The 24,507-nt window shown below is 34.5% G+C and overlaps 5 protein-coding genes across 5 annotated transcripts; 3 read left to right on the top strand and 2 right to left on the bottom strand.

Moving 5' to 3' along the window:
• Positions 1 to 78: 78 nt before the first annotated feature.
• Positions 79 to 5,394, top strand: LOC127244088 (BTB/POZ and MATH domain-containing protein 4-like). Its single transcript, XM_051264408.1, has 4 exons — positions 79 to 739; positions 3,027 to 3,372; positions 3,542 to 3,818; positions 4,932 to 5,394. The coding sequence occupies exons 1-4, from the start codon at positions 339 to 341 to the stop codon at positions 5,117 to 5,119; spliced, it is 1,212 nt and encodes a 403-aa protein (XP_051120365.1). The 5' UTR covers positions 79 to 338; the 3' UTR covers positions 5,120 to 5,394.
• An 800-nt stretch (positions 5,395 to 6,194) lies between these two features.
• LOC127244087 (transcription factor GAMYB-like) lies at positions 6,195 to 11,367 on the bottom strand. Its single transcript, XM_051264406.1, has 4 exons — positions 10,857 to 11,367; positions 9,266 to 9,624; positions 6,840 to 7,812; positions 6,195 to 6,764 (listed from the first exon to the last, which is right to left on the bottom strand). The coding sequence occupies exons 2-4, from the start codon at positions 9,620 to 9,622 to the stop codon at positions 6,487 to 6,489; spliced, it is 1,608 nt and encodes a 535-aa protein (XP_051120363.1). The 5' UTR covers positions 9,623 to 9,624; positions 10,857 to 11,367; the 3' UTR covers positions 6,195 to 6,486.
• A 6,125-nt stretch (positions 11,368 to 17,492) lies between these two features.
• LOC127244031 (zeaxanthin epoxidase, chloroplastic) lies at positions 17,493 to 19,615 on the top strand. The gene is made up of 5 exons (XM_051264315.1): positions 17,493 to 17,827; positions 18,574 to 18,638; positions 18,742 to 18,802; positions 18,892 to 19,038; positions 19,358 to 19,615. Exons 1-5 carry the CDS (start codon positions 17,638 to 17,640, stop codon positions 19,468 to 19,470), a joined length of 576 nt encoding a protein of 191 aa, XP_051120272.1. The 5' UTR covers positions 17,493 to 17,637; the 3' UTR covers positions 19,471 to 19,615.
• A 346-nt stretch (positions 19,616 to 19,961) lies between these two features.
• LOC127244012 (uncharacterized) lies at positions 19,962 to 22,953 on the top strand. Its single transcript, XM_051264283.1, has 12 exons — positions 19,962 to 20,189; positions 20,290 to 20,443; positions 20,545 to 20,622; positions 20,910 to 21,025; positions 21,173 to 21,226; positions 21,391 to 21,478; positions 21,597 to 21,689; positions 21,865 to 21,905; positions 22,044 to 22,097; positions 22,179 to 22,342; positions 22,448 to 22,517; positions 22,654 to 22,953. Exons 1-12 carry the CDS (start codon positions 20,094 to 20,096, stop codon positions 22,780 to 22,782), a joined length of 1,137 nt encoding a protein of 378 aa, XP_051120240.1. The 5' UTR covers positions 19,962 to 20,093; the 3' UTR covers positions 22,783 to 22,953.
• Positions 22,954 to 23,299: 346 nt separating this feature from the next.
• On the bottom strand, positions 23,300 to 24,475 carry LOC127244417 (probable carboxylesterase 15; the record flags this gene model as incomplete). The annotated part of the gene is made up of 1 exon (XM_051264949.1): positions 23,300 to 24,475. A coding segment is annotated over one exon (1,077 nt), but the record flags the coding sequence as incomplete, so codon positions are not given.
• Positions 24,476 to 24,507: the final 32 nt, after the last annotated feature.

Consider the following 24,507-nt stretch of genomic DNA (forward strand, 5'->3'; position numbering starts at 1 on the left):
ACAAGTAATTTGAAACGTCAAAGACCATGGGCCCAACAATTTATAAGTAATCCATCATCATATGGCTGTCTGTGAGTCTGTCTATCCATCGTCACCATCCAAACCCCCCAAAACTTTCGATGCCCTAAATTTCAGAAATCCCCAAATTCGATTACAAATTTTGACCCCAATAAAACCCTAACCGACTACTTGGGCCTTTCCATTTCCCATCCCTCCTTCTCTCCCCGTCCATTCCTCCCCAATCGCTCGCGAATTATCCGTCCATAGAGCGCGCAGAGGCGTCCCATTGCGTTGCCCTCAGAATCGGGGGAGGAAGACGGAGAATTCCGGTTCGAACTATGCCCGATATGCCGGAGAAGGATCAAAATCACAACGCCCTGGCCTCGCCGACCAGCTCTAGATCCGTCACCGAGACGATAAACGGTTCGCACCGTTTCGTGATCCAGGGTTATTCGCTCGCGAAAGGCATGGGCGTCAGCAAGCATATCGCCAGCGAGGATTTCACGGTGGGCGGGTATAAATGGGCTATTTACTTTTACCCCGACGGCAAGAATCCCGAGGACAATTCTGCTTACGTCTCGGTGTTCATTGCGCTGGCGAGCGAGGGGACGGATGTTCGAGCGCTGTTTGAGCTTACTCTTGTTGATCAAAGTGGGAAGGAGAAGCACAAAGTCCATAGCCATTTCGATAGGTCACTTGAGAGCGGACCTTACACTCTCAAATACCGGGGCAGCATGTGGTGAGCTCTTTCTCTTTCAATTTTATGTTTTGCCTGATTTATTTAATTATATTTGCCATGTATGCTTGTGCTGTATGTAAGGCAACAGCGTGTTATAAGTTGATTTTATGTCCACCTGGCTGCTAGATTGATATGATTGCTTCATTTTGTGTGCTAGTGCTTGGAATATATATATATATATACACACACACATGTGCGTGCGCACGTGTGCACGGGTGTGCGTGTGCGTGATGATTATACCACAACTGAAGTAGTTGAACAAGAATTGAAGATTTAACTTACATGATCATAGTCTAATCCCAACACAAGAAATTGAAATTCATCTATTGTACTAGATAATCTAACGAAAAGAAGGAATCAATATTTGATTCGAAGATGATCTTCTTTACCAAATCAAATCTAAGAAGATATATAATTCACAATAAGATAGATTATAGGGAAAGGGGGACAACAAAGTTTGTGGACAGTTTGAGCATATACACAACACCTACTTGTAACTATTGTGAGGAGAAAGTATGTGAAGGACAGTTATAAAAGAATGCAGCAAAGTCAACCTAGAAGAGATGAAGGATGCTGTGTGTTTTACTGTTGTTTGCATTCAGATTGAAGGTCTTCTTCCAAAAAGAGTATCAATTCATCCTTGCGTTTGTTGCTATTCATTCAATGTTTTTTTTATAGGAGTTATGAGTTATTTCTTTTTTGGCCAACATATGTACTTATCACACACGACTAGTTTCGAACAAGGGCGTTGGATGATGGGTGAAACACTAGGTGGAAGTTGCTTTTTGTGGAAAAAGGTAGAAAAGCGTAAACTACTTGATGACGTGTTAAATTAATTGTTGTAGATAATACAAAACCAATAATGGTAAGTTGTGGATGAAAGTCCCCAATCATAGATCATGTTAGGATCAAATTAGGTTACCTTTTCACACGTGTCTTTTACTGTTCTCTCGGTAGGTCTATATTCTAAACTTGTACTGGAACAAAAGTTAGAACTTAGAACAAATATGGTCTGTAGATGATTACTTTTTGTTGATTAGTATGCAAATAATGAAAATTTCATTTATCCACATGACATGGTACTTCTGATAAGATTAGAGTTATACATGTAGTTTTCTTGTGGCTGTAAGCTACAACTGTTCTAGTTAACAGGAATCTACACCAATCAATTTTGCGTATGAAGAAACAAATTTGGCATGTGAAATAAGAGCACAGTTGTTGATGCTAATGGAGATTTCATTGGTATAATGTTCTTTTCCCAATTTCTTTGAGGAAATACTATATATAGGAGATATTAAGTGGGTTTGTTCATCCAATATGTTTTTAGTAACATGATTCCCAATGAATATTACTTAAAAATACAATATATGCACATCCATATAATATATACTCCCTCTGTCCCATAACAAAGTATCCATTTTTCCATTTTAGTCTGTCCCATAACAGAGTATCCATTTCTTTTTTTAGTAACTATACTGTCTACCTAACATTACAAATATCCTTACAACTTATAATATATTATACAAATGTCATTACCTTTATATAACACAACACTAATAAGGTTATTTTAGTCATTTTTACTTTATTCCTACTACATTCCAATATAATATTAATATTTCTAAAACTTCGTGCAAAAAAAAAATGGATACATAGTTATAGGACGGAAGGAGTATTATATATTTTCTATCTATTCACAAAAGTTAATAATTCAATACAAAATATTAATTCTTTCGCTCCAAATATGGTGTCATGATATTAAGAATCTATTAGTAAAAGTAATTATAGTATAATAGATATAATTATAGATTAAGATTGCTTAAGATAACTAATTAGTCTAATTAACATTTAAAAAAAAAAAAAAAAAAAACACATCAATCTATAAACACAAAGTAAACACACTGTTTGCGTCGTAGTTTATTTGGGAACAAAGATGAAAAGGAAGTGGAAAGTTTAGATTTATTATTATTATATTTGCATTTAATTTCTTACGGAAGCTTACGCTTCTGAGAAGAGTAACTGCTCTATTATTTTCTAGATCTAGCTCCAAAATTGGAAAAAAATTGTATGGAAAAAAAGCTTCTGATTGTCGAAACATTATTATTGTCTGTTAGCTTAAGCAAAGTCTTTGTGTGGCTGTGGTAAATTTAGGTTCCAGGAGCAGATAATATAACTAAATTACCTTGTCCTCTTCATAAGGTGTTTCTGTTTTTCTTTATTCAGCTGTATTGGATTGTGGTTTAGCAGCTGTGATATTCCAGTAAGAAATTTATGTTGTACTCATATTCAGGGGATACAAACGCTTCTTCCGGAGGGCCATGCTTGAAAATTCAGACTATCTCAAAGATGATTGTTTGAAGATAAACTGTACTGTTGGTGTTGTGGTTTCTGCTATTGACTGCTCACGGTTGCACTCGATTAAGGTTCCAGAGTCTGACATAGGGTCACATATTGGTACGCTGCTGGAAAATAAGGAAGGTTCTGATATTATCTTTAATGTGTCTGGGGAGAAGTTTCATGCCCATAAGTTGGTGCTGGCAGCCCGTTCCCTCAAATTTAGATCTGAATTTCTTGAAACGTCGCACAGTAATGAGGAAGATATTATAGTGTCAGATATGGAACCCCATGTTTTTAAGGTCAGTTGCTTTCATAGTTTTTTTTTCTGAATAGGAAATGTAATATGTACTAAATGGGCCTTTTTATTATAGAAGTCTTGTTATTTTTATGTTAACTGTTATTTTGTTCGCCAAAATGATTTCGCCTCTATCCTAACTTTGGACACCCTAATTTTGTAATGTGTGACAGGCTGTGCTACACTTTATATACAGAGATGCCTTAATAGAAGATGCACAGATTGAATCTAGTTCATGTCAGAATCCTTCAGTAGATGACACACTTACTGCAAAGTTGCTGGAAGCAGCTGATCGTTATGATCTAGGAAGACTCAAACAAATGTGTGAATCTCATCTCTGCAAGGATATATCTGTGAACTCTGTCACTCAAATACTTTCTTTGGCAGATCGCTATAATGCTATTCAGTTGAAAGCTGTTTGCCTTAGATTTGCTGCGGAGAACCTTGCAGGTAAATTATAAAATTGACTTGTGGGTTTATATTGGGAAATTTTTTATGCATTAATGAGTTTCATTTTCTTAGTGGTAATGAATTTTCATTTTTGGATGCGGTATTCAGTGAGCTTTTGTTTTGAAAGTGTCGTAGTGATCGCCTTTAAAAGATTTTTCAAAAGAAACTGTAAGATCTTTTTTGTTTTGGTCTCTAGTTGAAGAATTACTGGGAAACAGATTTGTTTGTCGCTCATTTCCTTCCAATATGAAAAGACATGTAGTACCGTTCATGCTATTCAGCGTCCTGCCTTCTTCTTCTTCTTTTCTGAGAAAAGATGCTTGACATTACAAACCCTTTAGCGATTTTCCTTATGTTATAAAAAGTTTTGAGAATATTAGATCGTTGCTTTTGTTGATCCAAATTTCAAAGATTATTGCACACAATATTGATAGTTTTGAAATCTTATAGCCATCTTATAGGACTACTTTGTTTTATCCTTTTATTACATTTATCAGAATGTATCATTTATTAGTAATCTTCATTGTGCTGTACCTATTATTTTTAGTATTATCTTAGATCTAAGCTATTAAACAGTGTATAGACCCGTTAGATGACTTCAGTTATCCAACCATATCTTGAAATTAAAGGTGAGAGTAGGCAATTGCTCGTAGTCCCACTCCAGCGGGACTACCAGCTCAACATTGTTTAATTAAGTGACTACTGTTAGTGCATTATTATCATCTCCCTTAGAGGTAGTAATTAGTTGCTTAATTTGAATTCAATTTCAGCAAATGCTTATTGAAACAAACAGGTATTTATCATAGAGTTAGTGTTAATATAAATTTCCAACTCAGTAGTGCTTGCGAAGAGGTTTAATATAAATTACTCATATATGGAGAGGTGTAATTTCAGAATCACAGCTTTCTACTTCAAATGCCAAATCATCTCCAGATTACCAATATTTACGCAAGCATTTGAGCATATAATACCGCAGCTGTAAGAAAAAACTAGTTAGAAACTGTGGGCATGTATTCTGTCGTCAAGCAGCATTGATCATATCTGGAGTGTTTTTTTAGTATACCTATGTGCCTTGTTGTAATCTATGCCACTTTTCTTGCTTTTCTTTCCCAGCCGTCATGCGGTCAGATGGTTTTGAATACCTCAAAGAAAATTGCCCGGCCCTACAATCAGAACTTCTCAAGACAGTGGCTGGCTGTGATGAGGATTGCAGCAGCGGTGGAACCAAGTCTCGCAGCGTCTGGGCTCAGCTCTCTGACGGAGGCGACACCACTGGTCGCAGGGTTAGACAACGTACGTGATCTGAACTCATATGATCTGAACTGATCTTTTTTTTTTCTTTTTATGTAAGAAAAAGAACACTTAGTACCTGTTATTTCTGCATTATATGTTGTGGGTTGTGCATTGCGAATATCAAAAACAATTGTACTTAAAGAAACATCACCATCGTCATTGTCGTCATAGTTTTGGAATATCTCTTGTGATAGTTCAACAGCAGCAGTAGTAGTAGCACATTTGTGTTTTGTGATTCCCTTTATTCAGTTTAGTTAAAATTGGCAAACTTAGGTCCACACAATCTTGATGTTGATTCCTCACTCTTTATAATGACATGTATAATGCTCAAAGCAGTTGCTACCCATCCTTACTTTTTTCTTGCATGAAATTTCCATCACTACTAAAATCACTCTAAACCTTTCTCTCAAGCTCCTAACTATTAGGTAAAAAATTGCCCCGCCAAGTCCAATCCGACAAGAACACAACTTACCCGGAAAAAGTTGGAATAGAATGGAACAACTTTTTGACCATCATTGATGTGTTTAGCTTCCTTTGTCTGTAATTTTGTGAGTACAAAACAAGGTATTACCATCGTCTACCCCAAAGCCTAGTTATGATCCGTAATGATTTCAATGGATTGGCGTAAATTTTCTACCTCGTGTATATTTTGGTAATGATGGTGTTTTTCAAAAATCAACCTTTGTTGTTTAGCATTTTGAGCTCTCTGTGTGAGGGTATTGTTTAAAGATCATCAATTTCCAACTAAATGGATTTAGCAGTAGCCTGTTAGAAATCCAAAATCTTTACTTGATCCAAACTATGTGATGTATGCGACGTGTAAATTTCTATCGTAGTTTTATGCAAAAACAAGGCCCTAAAAATCGTTGCTTGGATTTTTACTATATAAAATCGTGAGTGTGAAAAGAGGTAATTTCTTTTAGTAAGTAGTTACAAAAACAAGAACCAAAATGTAAAGACAATAAGAACTCATTCATTCGGCAATATTTGCATCCATTTTATATCTATTCTACATAGAAATAGAAGCTGTATATGAACACAACAAATATCAAAAAACTGTGAGAGCATAAGAGCAGCAGCACAAACCACAATATGTCCCAATGCAAAATGAACCTTTACCAAAGTTAAAAAGACAACAACATCCAATATCCGAAAACAACAAATGAATCCACAATGTCTTGACACACACAAAAAAAAGCATTTTAACATAGGAGAGTCAACCGGAGACAGCAGAGGTACTCATAAGCTTGCGAAGCCTCTCATACCTGTGTTCGTCGGCACCATCATATAGCGTTTGCAGCAAAAGTAACACAAGATCCAAAACATCGTCCAAAAACATGTACGGCATAATTAAAGCTCTTTCAGCTAAAGGATATCAGACAGTGGACAACGCATTCAGCGCGCTAAAAGAATCGTGCCCATGTCCTTGTGCTGACGAATTTGCGTCTGTTTCGATTTGCTTGCAATCCCTGTTGAAATCATCATTGAGATATGCCATAATAGGATCTTTCAGCAAGGAATTGTCTTCTGTAGGGTACTCCATAGGTGCAAATCTGTTGGCGGCGAGCCAGACATCGGGCCTGGAAATGACGGATTGGTCACTACACTGCATCGGGCCACCGACGTAGTTGATTTTTTCTTCTTTAATACACCCTTTGCAAGAACAAAAAATATAGTTAGAAACAGAATCAGATATATATAGAATAATATATAGAATAATAATCAGACCTGGATAAGTCACAACAGAATGAGGCTCGTCGGTCTCGCTGAACATTGATGAAGAAGAATGGCACAAAGGAGAAAGGCGATCATCGTATGCTTCCCATTCCGTCTCGCCGACCGGCACAGCAAAAGGATTCATCATCTCGGAAGCAAAGGAAGTCTGTCCACAACCGATACTCTTGGAGTTTTTCTTGGCTTCAGATTCACGCAGGACTGCATCCAATAACCCACTGTTCTTGAGTTTAAGAGTCGAGACCTGATCGTCGTTCGGAGGGGTTTGAATCAATGTATCCAAGGACTCGCAGAATGGAGGTGGCGACGAGGGCGAGGGCGCGGGCACGCCCCAACTACCCATTTGATTTTGGAGTGAAGGGAGCTCCGGCTTCATTGCCCAAGAAGGCTCTGAAGAAGGGTTGCCATTTATTACGGCATGGCTGCCGGGGAACAAACTAGTCTGCAAAGCATGATCAGAAGTAGTCGGAATATGATCAAACGGTAACATAAACGACTGACCGATATGCCCAGAACCATCTGTTGGGAACTGATACGCTCCTAAGAAAGAATCATTAATAACTCCCGGGTTCAGACAATCCAAAGGCGATGATTCTCGGAGGCGCTTCGATGGCGGATATTCTGAGAGCAACGGTCTTTTCAAGTTCGAGTTTAGTCCAGGCACTAGGAGGCTGGTTGCAGGCAGATCAAGCAAGCTGCAGGTGGAAATATCGAGAATTGCCTGCGTAGGCTTATAGAGTTCCAAGTCTTTGAATTCGATTTCCGGGATGTCAAGGCCATTGACGGACATAAAGTCGGGGTGACGGGCATCATTGGTGGACAAGGTGTTCATACCGTCACTTTGCTGGCTCTCATTCATTGTTTGCCTGGAGATTTCAGGTGGATAGATCGGTAAGCCAGCTCGCTGTCGCCTTTTGATTCTGGTGTTCCAGTAGTTCTTGATCTCGTTGTCAGTGCGCCCCGGCAACTGAACAATTAAAACAAGACAAACAAACAACAAAGATAAGAAAGAAGTCATAAAAGGTAAATATACAGTTTAGCACTGTAGCTTTTTGGGAGACACTAGATCTCATTGCACTCATTTATCAAGAAAAAGTTTTCATCACAACGATCACTAAGCAATGCTATGTTGTAGGCTACAACTTTTGCATAAACTAAAAACTAATGATAAACAAATAAATTGCAAAGATGTTAGTTTGGATAACATTTCTCAAGAATATCAATAAAGCAAACTTTTTTCCAGCACTAATTTTTAAACTTAAATATCGATCACTCATTCAATTTTATGTTTTGGAGTGATAGAGTTAGTACTACATTGCTCAGAATTTTCAAGGGAGTATGCATATATTATCTAAGTGTCCCTGTGTCTATGCACGAACCTATAATGCATAAATTCATAATAAAATTCAAATGTAGATAGTTATTATTAGTGTTTATTAGATGCATGATTCCCAAAAATATTACCCCAAAATACAATATTTACACTTTGACAATAAAAGTCAACAAAAACACACAAAATCATTCCCTATAATACATTCACAATTTCTTATATCTCACAACAAAAATACCTAAAACTATAAAGACTAAACAAACACTCTCCATATGTCGTCTTTTAAGTGTAGTGAAGTTACAGTAGTATAGATCTGCTCAGAAGACCCTAAACTCGCAAAATAAATGGAACCATATTCCTTCAAAAAAATCCAAATGAATGTATGTTAGGCAGTTATAATTATCGTATATGGTAGACCTTCTTTACTCCTCGTCTCCTCCCCTATACAATTCAACAGCAGTTAAAAAGAGACGCAAATAACTGGTAAAAGAAGCCACAAAGTTAAGGTTGATAAGATTTCTCGACTTAAACTTACAACTAGCATCGTTTCACAGCCTGACTCAAGCTCGGCATTAATCACACTAGTTGAACTTCAGCTGATCATACAACTTTTGAAGCCATTAAAATGATAATCTAACAAAATAAATTCGGAAAGGATACAAGTTCATGTCAAATAATATATAATTCATGATGACAACTTTTTGATCTTATTGGTCACAACATTAAAAATGTGAGAGATTATCATTTGTAATGAAAGAATGAAATTATGGTGGGCTCAAGAGGCTGTTGGATGGGCTAGCACATCTTTTATTTTTACTTCTAAAATTCTTGGCATAAGTTTTCGAAAAATAAGCTGATATATCAGTTGCAAAATGCACTTTTGTAGCTATTCGAGCTCCAAGCCCAAGACGTGCTCAAGACAATTATTGATGGGGTTAGTTCAAGGTAAATCAAGCTCAAGATTCTTAACAAATTTGAGTAGAAGCTACAAATTGCGTCGTGATCAACAACCAAGACAACATAGCTATGTAAAAGGCAGAAGCAATTCCACTAAATGAACAATAACATATATAGAAACAATGAGACGCACCTCAGCAGCCATACGAGCCCATTTATTTCCCATCTTGGCATGCAGTTCGATTATACGGCGCTCCTCATCAGCAGTGAAGGCTCCTTTCTTTAGATCTGGCCTAAGGTGATTAGCCCACCTCAATCGGCAACTCTTTCCACAGCGGGCAAGTCCCGACTGTTTCTGAACTGCATTCCAGTTTCCTTCACCATGCTTGTTCACATATTCAACTAGGATTGCATCTTCCGCTGAAGTCCACGGGCCTTTCTTGAGCTGCGCAGGACCTCCTGTGTTTCCTCCGCTGTTGGCTTCATCCAACGATGGTGAATCCACACCACTGCTAACCAACCTTTCGTCGCTTTCGCTTGTGAAACTCATCTCTTTATTCAACAAATAAATATATATATATATATATATATACTGAATTAAAATCCCAACAGAATCATAATTGCAATGCAATCCAAAATATTCACACACATGGCATTTCCTTCAAAGAAACATAACCGAACGACAGCACAGTAAGAATAAACCAATCGGAAACACATTATACATTTTCCCATTTAAACTGATGCAAGTAAATATATAAATGCTTCACATATTAATTGCCGGCGTCATTGCCAGCAAAGAATATATATAATTTTTCAAACTACTGTATTTATAGCATCGGGTGGGCTTAAGTATAGGAAACAAAATATGGTGTTCACAATAACTTCTAGAAGCCTTTACTCAAAAGGGAACTATGTAGAAAACCACCGAAATAGTAAATTTCACAAGATATGTAACAAGAACTATGTAGAAAACCACCGAGCTAAGAAGTGTGCTGCGACAACATAAGAGAAAACCTTCAATGGAGCACAATTGCATAAAGGAATAACAAAGATCTGCCTTAAATATGACGACTCGATTAAAGAGTCGTAAGCTACTGACTCTGAATTTCTTTTCCTAGCACTCCTTTATTAACAAATACTACATATATCAAGAAAATAATTTTGCATAAATTGCTGAGGTGGGAACGAATGTTTTCGACACTTTACTACTGCATACAGAACTTGTCTTCTATTAAAATCTGCCACAAAAGAATTACAAAAAGACTGCAACCATGCGAAAAGGAATAACCAAATTCCATAAATGGCAGACGATCAATAAGCCTTTTACAACCGAAAACCCGGAACAAATTAATCCAGGCTCCGAAAACCCGGAACAAATTAATAAAGTGTATGCATAAGATAAGTTTTAAGCTTTTAGATCATTCATCATGTGAGAGATCTCATTCTCAACACATCCACAACACTATCGAATCTCTTCAAAATATTAACCCGGTGCAAATTAATTAATCCAATCCTTTCAGTAAAGTGTGTTCATAGTGATTATCAATAAGTTTTAAGCTTTAGATCAATCATGTGAGAGATCTTCACAAATCCAGAGCACTGCGAAACTCTTTCAGAAAAGCAAACAAAACATAAACAAGCAATATGCAATTAATAAACAATAAAGGAAGAAATCAATAAACAAAGCAGCCACACACATCTCATTAAATAACATACTTATTATATTAATAATAATGATGATGATGATTATGACGACGATGATGATTATGCATCATCTTCACTACCTTGAATGTGAATCCACTCCTCCTTAAGCAAATAAATCAGTCCTTCAGAAATAAATACAGAAGCTTCGGATTAAATCCAACGCCCCAGATTTAACCAAACAAATGATATTCCCTTCAGGAGAAAGGAAATTTGGGAAGCCCAAGAAAGAATGGAGAGGAAAAAAAAATCAAAAAAAAAAAAAAGAAAAGAAAAACACGCACACACACACAAAACACAAACACAAACACAAGCTGAACAAAAGAAATTGTTGAAGGCCAAGCAAGAAATTAACAAAACAAAAAGGTTAAAAAGGATTATGAGAGATTCAAAAACAGCAATACAGAAAAGCGAAGGGAAATCCAATCGAGGAAACCCTATTTGCGTGATCAGTGAAGAAGGTTAGGGAGAAATGCCACCAAGATCCACTTATTCATTCACATCTATGCGGAGAGAGAGGAGAAGAAGGGAGGGGAAGAGAGAGAAAGAGAGAGAAAATGGGAGAAGGAGAGAGAAAGAAGTGAGTGAAAATTGTAGATTGGAATGAATTCGAGCAAGAATAGGCATTTGATATAAAGAATTAGAGGGGAGAGAGAGAGAGAGAGAGAGAGAGAGAGAGAGTGTATATGTAAATTTTTTGCAATTTCAAATAATACGTAAATAAATAAAAATCCCAAAATTACAAAAATAAATAAATAGATAGAAAAATAAAAACAAAGTAGTGTAGATGGCATGAAAAGAGGGAAAATAGTCGAGACATTCAAGGCCTCACCAACACCTCCTCATATTTATTTATTTATTTCATTTCATATTTAATTTTAATGTAACGCACACCATTAACGCTCAACATATATGCAGAATGTGAAATGCCTATAGAAAGCCTGAAATTCTGCTACTTATAGTGTAAAAAAAAAATAAAAGAAGAAAGATTTGTGAGCTGATTAAATAAAATACTATCCATATATATAAACAAGTTTAATTTATGAAGTACAAGTTTACATAATTACATTACATACAGCTTTGAGCATTTCAGTAGTAAATAAAATTAAATATATATATATATATTTATTTATATTGATATGGTTCATTTCTGAATTCACATTAATGTAGCTATAAATGAACTTTTTATTGACTTTTCTTTATCACAAAGATTGACCAGAGCGTGTGGTTAGTTTACATTGAATTTTTAAGCTACCTGCTGCCCCCTCCCTTTATTTATTTATTTATTTTTTTTAATATTCAAAATATTATTTGAAATAAATTCAAAATCTAAAATCAAAATTTATCTTTTTATTTTTCTTTGAGAACTCGTGTATATATATATATATATATAATTAGTCTGAAAATTGTCAAATATATTTTTATTACTTTTGAAAGAGTCATCATGATTTATACTAAATTAGGAATACCCCACATGCATAATAAATGTTAATCTAATGGAAACTTTTAATTAAAATGCAATCTCCATTTATTAGCCCATCATACAAAAACACATTAGATTTATGGAAATACAAAACCCCCTGAAAGAAAATTAATTTTATAAACTTAAGTAATCAGTTAATTCATTAATTAGTTATATAGTATAAAAGTGAGACCTTATATGATAAATTAAATATGTTCTTTTTGTTAAAAATATTCAATATATTTCTTTAAAAAAAAAAATTAATATATTATACATATTTATTATTTTTATATTATTTATATAATTTTTTATGTTTTATTTTTTATTTTTCTTTTTTTCCGGACAAATGACTAAAATTGCATGTATATAATACCGTAAATAATGGTCTAGTGGTGCTCGGTAACTTTTGTGAAATTATGAATTTAGACGTCGTGTTTGTAATAAAAATAAAATTATATATATATATACACACATGTATATTCATTTATGTTTGCTAATTTATCATTTAAATTTGAATTTTAAATTATTATTATTATTATTATTATTATTATTTCAAATCATAAATTTTGATGGATAAATGTAGTCAGTTGCGAAAATGTGGGTTGGAAAGTATGATTTTTAAATCTAAGGATTTACTCTTTCAATATATTATCATATATATATATATATTATAAATTTGTTTACTTTGTGAATAAATATCAGGCCACGGTGAATTTCATGAAATTTTCAATTCAAAGGTTTTTTCATTTCAATATTAATATTTTTTTTAAAAAAAATTATATTCAATATAAATTTTTTTAAAACAATTAAAAAAAAAACAAATACAAGCAATATATTCTAATACGCCTGTAGAATTTTTTTTTTCTTTTAATGTAACTTATTAAATTTACATCAAACATATAATATCATTAAAAAAACATATATTAAAATTATTTTATATTTTATGATAAATTAATAATAATAATAATAAATCCCATCAATTTTCATCAAAAGGGTAAATGAAATATAAAAAATAAGAGGATTTCACGGAGTTAAAACATACAATTGATAAGACAAATGATATATGTTATATTATATAAAAATACGGGGTGTGTGAATTTTATATGTATTATATTGTACTCCCTCGTCCCAAACAAGATGCAACATTTACTTGGCACGGGTTTTTAGGTGGATAGTATTAAGTAGGATAATTTAGAGATCAGGTGAGGTGATGTGATGGAGAGAGAAATATATATTTTATTTTTTTATTTGGATGATGTGAGTGGATAAAGTGTGAAGTAGAAATTAAATATAATTAATTATTTCTTATTTTAGAAATGTTGCAGGTGTTTGGGACGGAGGGAGTACTCCTTATGTCCCAATAGGATTGTTTTGTTTTTTCATTTTCATCCGTCCAAAAACAATTGTTTTTTTCTTTATTTAGTATTTGTGGTTTACATTTTATAACAAAATTATTTTACTTTTTCAAACTAACCTTAATTATTACTATAACCTACTTTTTAAAATCATTCAAAAAGCAAAAATATTTTAGTCTTTTACCTTCTACTTTATATTCACTTTCAATTAAATATTATTATTCCTTAATTCTCGTGCTCACTCCCAATAAGAGATATTTTCTGGAGGGAGTATAACATGTTTATTGTGTTAATATGATAGTATATTGTATTAATATTTGTTATGCAGTTATTTATTATATTGAATTTTATAATTTATTTATTACATTGAAATTAGAATATATATTGTAATAAATAATAAATTATTAGAATATGTATTATAAAAAGAAGTATGTCGAATTGTATGAGACATTTTATTGCGGCTCTATCACACACACATAGCTTGTTTAATGGCCTACTAACTTATCCACTTAGGGTGTGTTTGTTTGAAGGATTTTGGAGGATTTTCACTATTCATCCAATTTTTCCCCCCCAAAAACATCAAATCAAACACCTATTTTTTATTTTTTATATTATACTAAAAATCAATTTTACATTCAAAACATCACATCAAACCCTATTTATATCACATCATACAACTATTCAAATTCAAAATTTTTACTATTCAAATCCCAATCCAAAATCTAAACCCCCAAACAAACACACCCTATTTATTACCGAAATACAATACACACTATTCTCGTAGTATTATTAAAATGAATAAATAAATAAATAATTTTTAGTAGTGTATTATTAGAATGAGTATTTATGTGGCACCTGGTGATCTGGAGTAGAGGTAGGAAAGCTGATTTTATGTGTAGAAGTGCCAGCTGTCCCACATTAACCATGCTTGATCTGGCAATTGCTTTAATGGCACAAATAAATCAACCACAATTTTCTTGTCTTCTAATTCTGGAAATTTCAATAATTCAAGATTTTGATTCAGGATGTGTTATTCCTGACATTCTTCCCATTTTCTTTATTTTTCTATTTTAAGTATTTAATCATTTCTATTGCATTTCTTTTGGCCTTTGGGCAGGAGATCTGATGATGATGGATGATGGATCAACATAATAATAATAATAATAATAATAACAATAATTTATAGATTAATTTATTTGAAATGGGCTTTTGAATTTGGGTTAGCTATCTAATATTGGAGTGGACGACAAAGGTAGACTGTGACATTAATTTGATTCAAGAATTCCTAATGACTTTTTAATTTATTTTTATACATAGTTGGTCAATTTACTTATGTATTTAGTTTTGATTTTACAAAAAGTTAAAGAGTAATTTAAATATTATATTTTTTTATATAACTAAACGTCCGAGTCAAGAGTCAAAAGAAAAGGCCAAATAGACAGATTCTAATGTCATCATGATGTACTAATATTTAAAATAACATACTCTTTAATTCATAAATAATATTTAGAATAATATTCTGATAATATTTATAAAATAGTTATACTTGTGTATAATTATGTAATTATTAATTTGAAATTAATACAAAAATTTATTAAACATTAAGTTTTATATCCAGCGTATAAATATCTAAAAATGAATTAATATACATATGTACTTAAAATACATAAAAGAATGCAATCGTGATTTGTAGACGAAAAAAAAATAAAACAAGAAAAAGGAAATTAAATATATAGTACTTGGAATGGATAAGATATGTGTACATTTAATTTATATGTATTTCACTTTTTACCATTTTAAATTTAAATTGATATATTTATTTTATATATTTTTTAATCCAAAGAGTAAAGTTCTGTAATAAATTTTAAAAATAATAATATTTTATTAAATTAATAAAAATATTTAATAAAATTTTAACATTTGTGTAGTGTTAGTGTCTGATTATTTTTATTATAATATAAAATAATTTTTAATAGTACAGTAGGCCAAAGGAATATATATTTTTTTAACAAGATATTATTTAAAAAATAAAACTAAAATATAGAAACCAACATCTATTATTGAAGTCTGCTCCTAAAAATTACTCTCCCGTCCGTCTCACTGCAATATTTTTTTTTTGTCCCAAATTCATTACAATATTTCTAAATTTAAAAATAATTAATAATATTTATATACATATATTAATATACACTTCATTTTATATCATCAGATCGCTCAAATAAAAAAATAAATAATTATTTTTCTCTCCAATCACATCACTTAATATTTAAATTATTTCAAATTACCGTATTTTATATTTTTCACCTAAATCCCCGTGCAAAATACAAATATTGCACGATATTTGAAACGGAGAAAGTACCATTTTTTACCATTTCTAAGGCCATCCACAACACAGAAACCCATCCAGGGTTTCTTCCCATTCTCTCTCCTGTGCCACGTCAGTTTCTCTCTCCGCCACGTCACGAAGAACTCCAACTATATTTTACATTCACATCAAACAACCCTTTAAAATTTTTACTTTTTCCACCTCATTAAATATTTTATCTATTTATAAAATAAAATTATATTTTGCAATCATATTTTATTCTTATAATATTTAATAAAAATAAAACAATTATTTAGCATAAATAAATAAAAATAATAATTTCACACTTTGCATAATAATTAAAGTTAAATATTTAATTTTTTTATTTCTTGAAAAATATATTTCAAATTATAAATATTAAATAAAATTTTATATAACAAAATTAGAATATAATATTTTAAATAAAATAAATTATTATAAATATAAATAAAAAAGTATATATTATAAATATTATTTTTAATATTTATTGAATAAGAAAATGGACCATGGCCCACAAAAATTGGAAGAAACGGTACACTCGCAATATACCGTTTCTTATGTTAATTAGTGTTTTAATTTTTTTTTATTTAATAAATGATGACGTGGGAGGCGCTTCTGCGTCTCCCGTTGTGGATGCCCTAAGTAGTTTTTTTTTTTTTATTACTTTTTCATTATTATAAAAGGTAAACTATAAATACCACATTAATAATCTTTCGTTTTATTTTATTTTTTATCCGTTCAGAAAAATAAATTATCAAAATTTTATTACATTTCTTATTTTATAAAAATAATACTAATATATATTTATAAAAATATGTAGAAACTACATAATGAAAAATTTAACAACAAAAATCAAGACAATACTCCAGAACCTATTCCATTTAAATTTATAAAAAATTATCGCCCATTATTATTTAAGTACTAACTTACCTTAAACCTTTTAGCTGGAATGAAGAAATACCTTTCAATTAAAAATTACAATACTGGACTTATATCAAATTTCAATTAGGATTGATGACGATCCATAGCCCACAAGCACAAATCAAAACTCACCCCAAATTGAATTCAAACACTCAAAATATAATCTAATAACAAGTGGGTACTGTCGGACTTAGTTTGCAAAGTATTAGGTTCGGTCAGGGCTTATTCGCTTCGTATTTTTGAATAGCAACGCTTGTTTTCGCATCATAAAAAAATAATAAATAATAATAAATAAATAACAAGTGGGTATCAAAGTTTTCATCCAAAATATGCAACATCAAGCCTTTCCCAATGAATGTTCATAGCAAATTCCATTCTCCATAAGCCCAAATGAAAAAAGTTGCCCAAAATCGATTTCAAGAAATGCCCACAAAATCAAGAATCCACTCCTCCCCCTAATAAAACCTCGTCAACAACTAGGGTTCATCTCCACCACCCACCCCCCCCCCCTCACCCACCCACCCAAGGCCCAAATACAGACAAACCCCCCAAGATATTTGTTATCCCAGATCTTGTCCCAACACCAAACTTCTGCCACGTACCCTCTCACCTTTCTTTTTCAAATTCTCTCTTGCTTTCATTTCCATCCAACGTGATCAATCTAAAGTGAGTGAGGAGCAACAACAACAACACACACAGAGGTAAGAAAAAGCAAAAAAGGAAAAACAGGAAAAGGTTATCTTCGTTCAAAGAGACCAATCAGAAGAAAGGGCTAAGGGTTAATGGAAATGACCACTCCCCATTCCATTTCCATCCCCATTTCCATTCCATATTCCAAGTCCAGATCGACGCTCCACAGCTCTGTCAATTTCCTCGGCTACAATTGCTTGCCGAGAAACCTCAAATTCAGCGGCAGAAGCTTCGCCGCCATTACAGCTGAGGCCTCTGTCAGATGGCTTCTTCAACCCATTGGTTCGTCGTCACTTCAGTTCTTCTCTGCTGCTGCTGCTATTAATTCTCTTTGTATCATCATTTTCGACTGTTTGATTGATTCATTTCATGAATTGGCTTTCTGTGGAGTGTTTATGAAGTAGGAGCCGTTCGATTTGGGGAATTGATTTCTTTTCATTCTTAGCCTAATTTTTTCCGATTTGAAACTCTTTTTGTTGTGTTAATTTGATTGCTTCAATTAAGAGATTTGAATCTTTCTATGTTATGGACATTTGATTCATCACTACTCATAGGGCCATTGTCATCGAATTGAGCTACTTGGTTTACTTTCTTGTGCTATGATGTAAAGTTTTAGTCGATTTTTGTATCGATCATGTTCTTCGTTGAGCTGAAATACTACAATTGCATCTACTTTAAAATGTGGTGGAGACAATGCAGCTCGTAGACAAATTACGTGCCGATAGAAACTATGATCGAGCCGCTCAACAAGCTCGAACATTTTGCTATTTAAGTTGTTTCTTGTCCCAAAATCTTATTGATGAGTGAACAAATTTTGGAAATAGTGCGAATTTGGAGATTTGATGTGATATTTTGTGAGAGCAAAAAGTTACCAAAACAAAGGCTTAATTCAATATTATGTGTATATGGTCGAGCCCTGCGATTTATATGTGTTGCTTAATACGTTGTTATATTTTGTATGTAGTTCTTAATATTATGTGTATATGGTCTAATTCGTGCACAAACTCATCTCTGTTCTAACTTTCCAGGCGACGGCGATTCAAGACACATCGGCTATAAAATCACCCTGCCCGGCGCATTCGAAGTAGCATCTGTGAGAATCTATAACACCGACTTTCTTTTTTAAAGAAATTATTTATCTTACTTCCAAGAATAGTTCTTGGATTACCTCTAAGAAGCTCGTTTTATCGGTTTAGAATGTGGTCACTGTGGGGCGTGCTCTTGAAAAAGCAGATGTCGTGCTCCCTGTGCCTACAGGTACTAAAAAATTTTTGACTGCTGCATTCATTGATTTATCTCAACATATTGTGCTTTGCAGCATTTCATATTTATCTTTTTATCGACAGTTTCAGCTTTGCATGCGCGGATTGAGAAGACGGACGAGAATCTCTTGATTACGGACTTAGACAGTACCAATGGTACCTTCATCAACGATAAGCGGCTAAAGCCAGGAGTTGTTTCCCCGGCAGTGCCTGGAAATCGCATTACGTTTGGTATGTTACAAAACTGAATATACATTCAACTATGTTGTAGATGTCGATCCCTCTTTATTCGAAAAGATACTTTTAGCGCGAGTACATTTTGTGATTGTAGGGGTGATATCGAATCGATTCAATGCTAATTTTTCATTACAATTATGCACAACTTAAGAAATATGCTGAAAATTGTGTATAGAATGTTTGCCTCTTAACGTTAGATTAAATGTGTCGATCATGCTGTCAAACTCGTCTTGTTTGTAGTTCCCAAATTCGATATCGTTACCTTTGCATGTCTATCTTATCTTGTTGGTTTGATTTTATATTCGACCGGCAGGCGATACCAATTTGGCGATATTCAGAGTGTATAAGTTCGAGGAAGATTCCGGCGACGGAGACGGAGACGGCGACGAGGGCGCTGAAGACGAAGCAGAAGCAGCAGCAGCTTAAAGACAGAGAAGCTCATCTTCATGTATATGTTTTCTGAGATTTTTAAGATTCGGAGAACCTAAACTGAACTTGTTTATTAGTAAGGTTATTTCACTGTGCTGTTGTTTTTGAGCAGCCAAGTTTATTGTTATTATTATTATTATTATGTTGTTGTTGTTAATAATTTAATTAGAAAAATTTAATGTCATTTTATTATATTTAAATTTTAACGAGAGCAAATAATAAATAAATAAATGAAATCTAGAAGGGTGGATTTGTTTGAAGATTTGAATTTTTGAAGTGGAAATTTTTAAATTTAATAATTATTTGGTGTATGAGGACGTTATGTTTTAAATATAAATTTTAAATTATAATTCAATATAAAAAATATGTACTTAATTTTAGGAAGTGGACCGAAAAAATAGAGAATGGTATCCTGAGGAGTTTTTTGTCATTAGATTCACGGGGTAAAACGGTAATTATATGAAAACCCTAACGGCCTGGGGGTGGGTGGGGGATTAACAGTAACTGGGTAAAGGGCAAAAATCAAGAATATTCGAATTCGAGGTTTTGCAGTTGCAGGTGTAATCTGGAAGAACAAACATCCAGCTGATCGAAGATTCAATTCAGGGAAATTGGAAAAAATGGCCAACATTTCATTGCTGTTGATGGGGTGCGGCGGCGTAGGGCGGCAGCTGCTTCAACACATCGTCTCCTGCCGGACGCTTCATGCGAAGCAGGTCGTCTCAAGGTTCAATTTTATTTTGTTATTTTCTGGAAGTCGTTTTCAGTCTGGATCTTAGGCTTTTCTGTACGATTTTCGAATTGGGGATGCTGCAGGGGGTGAGACTGAGGGTGGTGGGAGTGTGCGACAGTAAATCCATGGTGGCCGCTAGCGACGATGTCTCCACTTCGGAATTGGATGATGAGTTTTTGAAGCAGATTTGCAGAGTTAAATCCATTGGTTCTTCTTTTCTGGAACTCGCTCACTTGGGTAAATTCCTTTTGATCACTCGTTGCTTGTCGAAATTCGCCAATGTTTTTGTGTATGAAGTCGCATAGAATACGAGTAGTGATTGGTGGTTGTAAATGTAGGCAAATGTAAAGTGTTTTCGGGTCAGGATGTTGCGAGGGAAGTCATCAACATTGCTTCGATTCTACGGAAATCGCTTGGTAAGTTGTAGTTATTAATGTTTAAATGCTTTGATCCTAAGAAAATCACATGGAAAAATGTATATTTATGTTTTAATGCATCGTTTTCAAACGACAATGGAATTATCTTAGCATAATTTGATACACAAATTCTTGGCCCTGTAAGACTAGAATTAGTAGAATTATAGTTGTCAATGGTTAGATCTTTAGTGTCTTTGATAAGGAATATATCGACTACAGTTTTCAACAATCAAATCATATGTTGTAATTCGAGCTAACTTGGGACAATGCTTAAATAAACACAACAGGATTAACGCTGGTTGACTGCTCGGCAAGTTCTCAAACTACTGCGATGTTGGGTCAAGCGTTGAATTTAGATAGTTGTGTGGTACTGGCCAACAAGAAGCCTCTAACATCTTCATTGGTAACTCAATCTCTCATTTTGGGCTCTTGGAATGTTCATATGTGTGTGTATGCGCTTGAGCAAGTGATTGAGCAATTGTTCCTCTCGAGTTTCTGGAAAGAAAAGAATTCATTCAACTGTCATGATTGTTTCTGTTATGATATGTAGGAAGATTATGACAAATTGGTGTCACAGCCTCGGCGGATTAGACACGAATCAACAGTAAGTGTTTTGCTTATTCCTCTTTGTGTGTAATTCAATAGTGTAATCTTTAATTATGACAAGTCCATTGGCTTTTTCAAAAATTATCTTTATTTGTCTCTCCCGGTTTAGCAAGCAACACATGATTTTCGCTCAATGCCAACGTTTTGTATATTACTTGGTAGGTTGGTGCCGGTCTTCCTGTCATATCAACTATAAACCGCATCCTGTCGTCAGGAGACCCAATAAACCGTATAATGGGAAGTTTGAGTGGTACGTATGTTATCATGCTTTAGCTATGTAAACTTTCCCTTTACTGTCCTTTTCTTATTTTTGATTAATAATCCGAAGTAGCATAAAAATTTAAGATTATAATGGTCCTGATTCTTAGGTACATTGGGCTATGTGATGAGTGAGGTCGAAAGTGGAAGGCCCTTCAGCCAAGTTGTCAATGATGCAAAACAGCTTGGATACACTGAGCCCGGTAAAATCCTGTGGCCACACAACATCAATGCTTGTTCCCCAGTCAAATTCCAAGTTTCTGATAGCACAAATTAAGATAATTAGAATATTAATTGTGTTAGCCATTCTGTTGTAGTTTGTCGTTGCCTTTCTTTGAAGTGGATGGTTACAAATTAAAAGTCCCATATTTCTTTCAGATCCTCGGGATGATCTTGGCGGAATGGACGTAGCAAGAAAGGTTTGGATTCCACTGTTAATTACATACAGATTTCTTGAAAATAGGCGCTCCTCTTTTTGCTCTTAATATTTTAGGTGTATGAATTTGTAATTTACATATGTTACTGAGGTATTTCAAAATCTATTTACTCGAAAATAGGCGTTGATTCTTGCTCGACTTCTTGGACACCGGATTGAAATGGACAGCATTAAGGTTGTTTTTTTTTTTTGCAGCGTGCATCTTTGTATAGATACGTTTTGTTATTAATGTTTTGACTTTGAAGTTTTCTAGTAGGTAGAGAGCTTATACCCTGCGGAGATGGGACCTGATGTGATGCCTCTAGAAGAATTTCTAGTGAAAGGCCTGCCGGCACTGGATAAAGATATTGAAAAAAGGATCAAGGATGCTTCTTCAAGGGGAAATGCGCTGCGCTATGTTTGTCTGATCGAGACATCCAAGTATCATATTTTATTATATCAAACGATGTTACAAATGGAACAAATGCGTCATTGAGTTTTTACGATTTCAATTCTGTATGTTTTGGTTATTTCTGCATTTGTTAGGTGTGAAGTTGGCATAAAAGAAGTTGCAAAAGATTCGGCTCTTGGCAGATCGAAGGGAAGCGATAATGTGGTAAGTAGTTACATATGATATATATATATACTTGATTATGGATCGACTATTTTCAAGGATTCGATTTGTAATCTATTGTGGATGTTCTCGAATCTATAGCATATTTTGATTGAATTTTCGTTGCGTAAATTGGCAGCTGGAGGTATACAGCCGGTGCTACGAGCAGCAACCCCTGGTTATCCAAGGCGCGGGTGCAGGCAACGACACTACTGCTGCCGGTGTCCTCGCCGATATCGTGGATCTACAGGACCTTTTTCGACACTAATAAGTTGAAGTTGAGCTTCTGAAAGGCCAAGAATATATAGGACTATTTCACTTATCTGTGAGGAAGGAGTGGACCAAATGGAATTTTGTGTTACTGCAGTTGCCTGGGAATCAAATAAGTTTTGCGTTCCTTTTGTTTTATGGGATTACATTAAGCTATTTAGTGTCGCAATGGCTGCGGCTGAATCCTATCAAAATTTTTTAATTTTCTTTAAAAAAAATTAAAAAATAGATATACATATATATATATATATAGACATTTATTTGCTTTTTTGACAATTTTATTCACTATGGTGCCAAATAATATTTTTTTCATTACAATTCAAAGTTTTATTTTTACTATTTTCTTGTTCCAAAAGGATTTCTCTCCTATTATAGGAAAAAAAAAAATAGTCCGGCAAGGAATAATGGATTAGACTTGTGATTGTGAAGTCATAGATTAAATCACGACAAATTTGCCCATTATGCAGATATATATATATCACTTGGAAAATCCGATGGCTATACACATATATATATATTATAAGAAACCAACATAGTAATTAATTAATAATAATAATAAGAAGAAGAAGAACAAACACAACACAGGCACAAGATACGTAGTAACGTGCCTGTCCTTAAAAACGGGCAATAAATGCTTTGATGAGAGCCATCAATTCCTGGGCAGGTTCTGAGTCGGGATTCAAAGCAAAGAAGCCATGTTGCTGCCCTTCAAATTCCACATACTCCACAATGTTATTATTATTACTTTTAATGTTGTCTGCACACTCTCGTGCCCTGTCTCTCAGCAGATCCGATCCCCCAACGATCACCATCACAGGGTCCAAATCCACCTCCCCAACCCCAACCCTAAATGGATTCACCACTGGATAATCCCTGTTCTCACCCACCGGAATCGATAATCTCCAAAACCTCTCAATCAGTTCCAGGTTCAGAGTTGCATCCATGGAACCTTCAGCCTCCGACTTTCTCCAACAACTGCTACCAAAGAAGGGGGCTAAATACACATACCCCCTCACTCGGACCGGAGTCAGCTCCGGAGAACCGGCACCGAGTCGAACCGCCAAGTTATGCGCGATGTTGCCGCCTGCAGAGTCCCCTGAAATATAAACACGCCCAAAGTCAGCCACGTCGGTTAGCCAGCTATCGGGATCATCAGCCGCGGCTTGGCCTTGAAGCCACTTGACTGCCGCATAGCCGTCCTCGATTGCAGCCGGGAGCCGATTCTCGGGAGCCAGCCGGTAGTCGGGAGAGACAACCACGGCGTGGAGCTCGGCTGCCAGCTTCAGACAGTAGTTCTGGCAATGGGGCCATGTCCGGGAGCCGATGCAGAAGCCGCCTCCGTGGATGTAGTAGAAAATTGGGAGCTTGGCGGAGGCTTCCGCAGCGGCTGGCTTGTAGAGCCGGAGCTGAAGGTCGTGCGCCGCGTCGAATACGACGTCTTTCCACACGACTGAGCCGTCATCGAATACAGGTACTTGGAAGCTCGGCTTGTCGGAGCGCCAGATTGAGCCGTCGCTGTAAACCTTGAGGACGCCGCGGCAGTCGTCGACCTCCGCCATTGTAGAAGAGATTAGGTTTGGTGTGTTTGTTGATTGATCAATACATATAGGAAGAATGAATAAGACAATTGTTAAGTTTGCGACGAGATTTTTATTAGTGGATTTTATAATTGAGGTGCAGCTAATATATAATAGAAATCAAACGCATTTATTTATTTGTTATT

The sequence above is a fragment of the Andrographis paniculata genome, unplaced genomic scaffold, assembly GCF_009805555.1.
Source record: "Andrographis paniculata isolate CXL003 unplaced genomic scaffold, ASM980555v1 Contig9END, whole genome shotgun sequence".
Lineage (NCBI taxonomy): Eukaryota > Viridiplantae > Streptophyta > Magnoliopsida > Lamiales > Acanthaceae > Andrographis > Andrographis paniculata.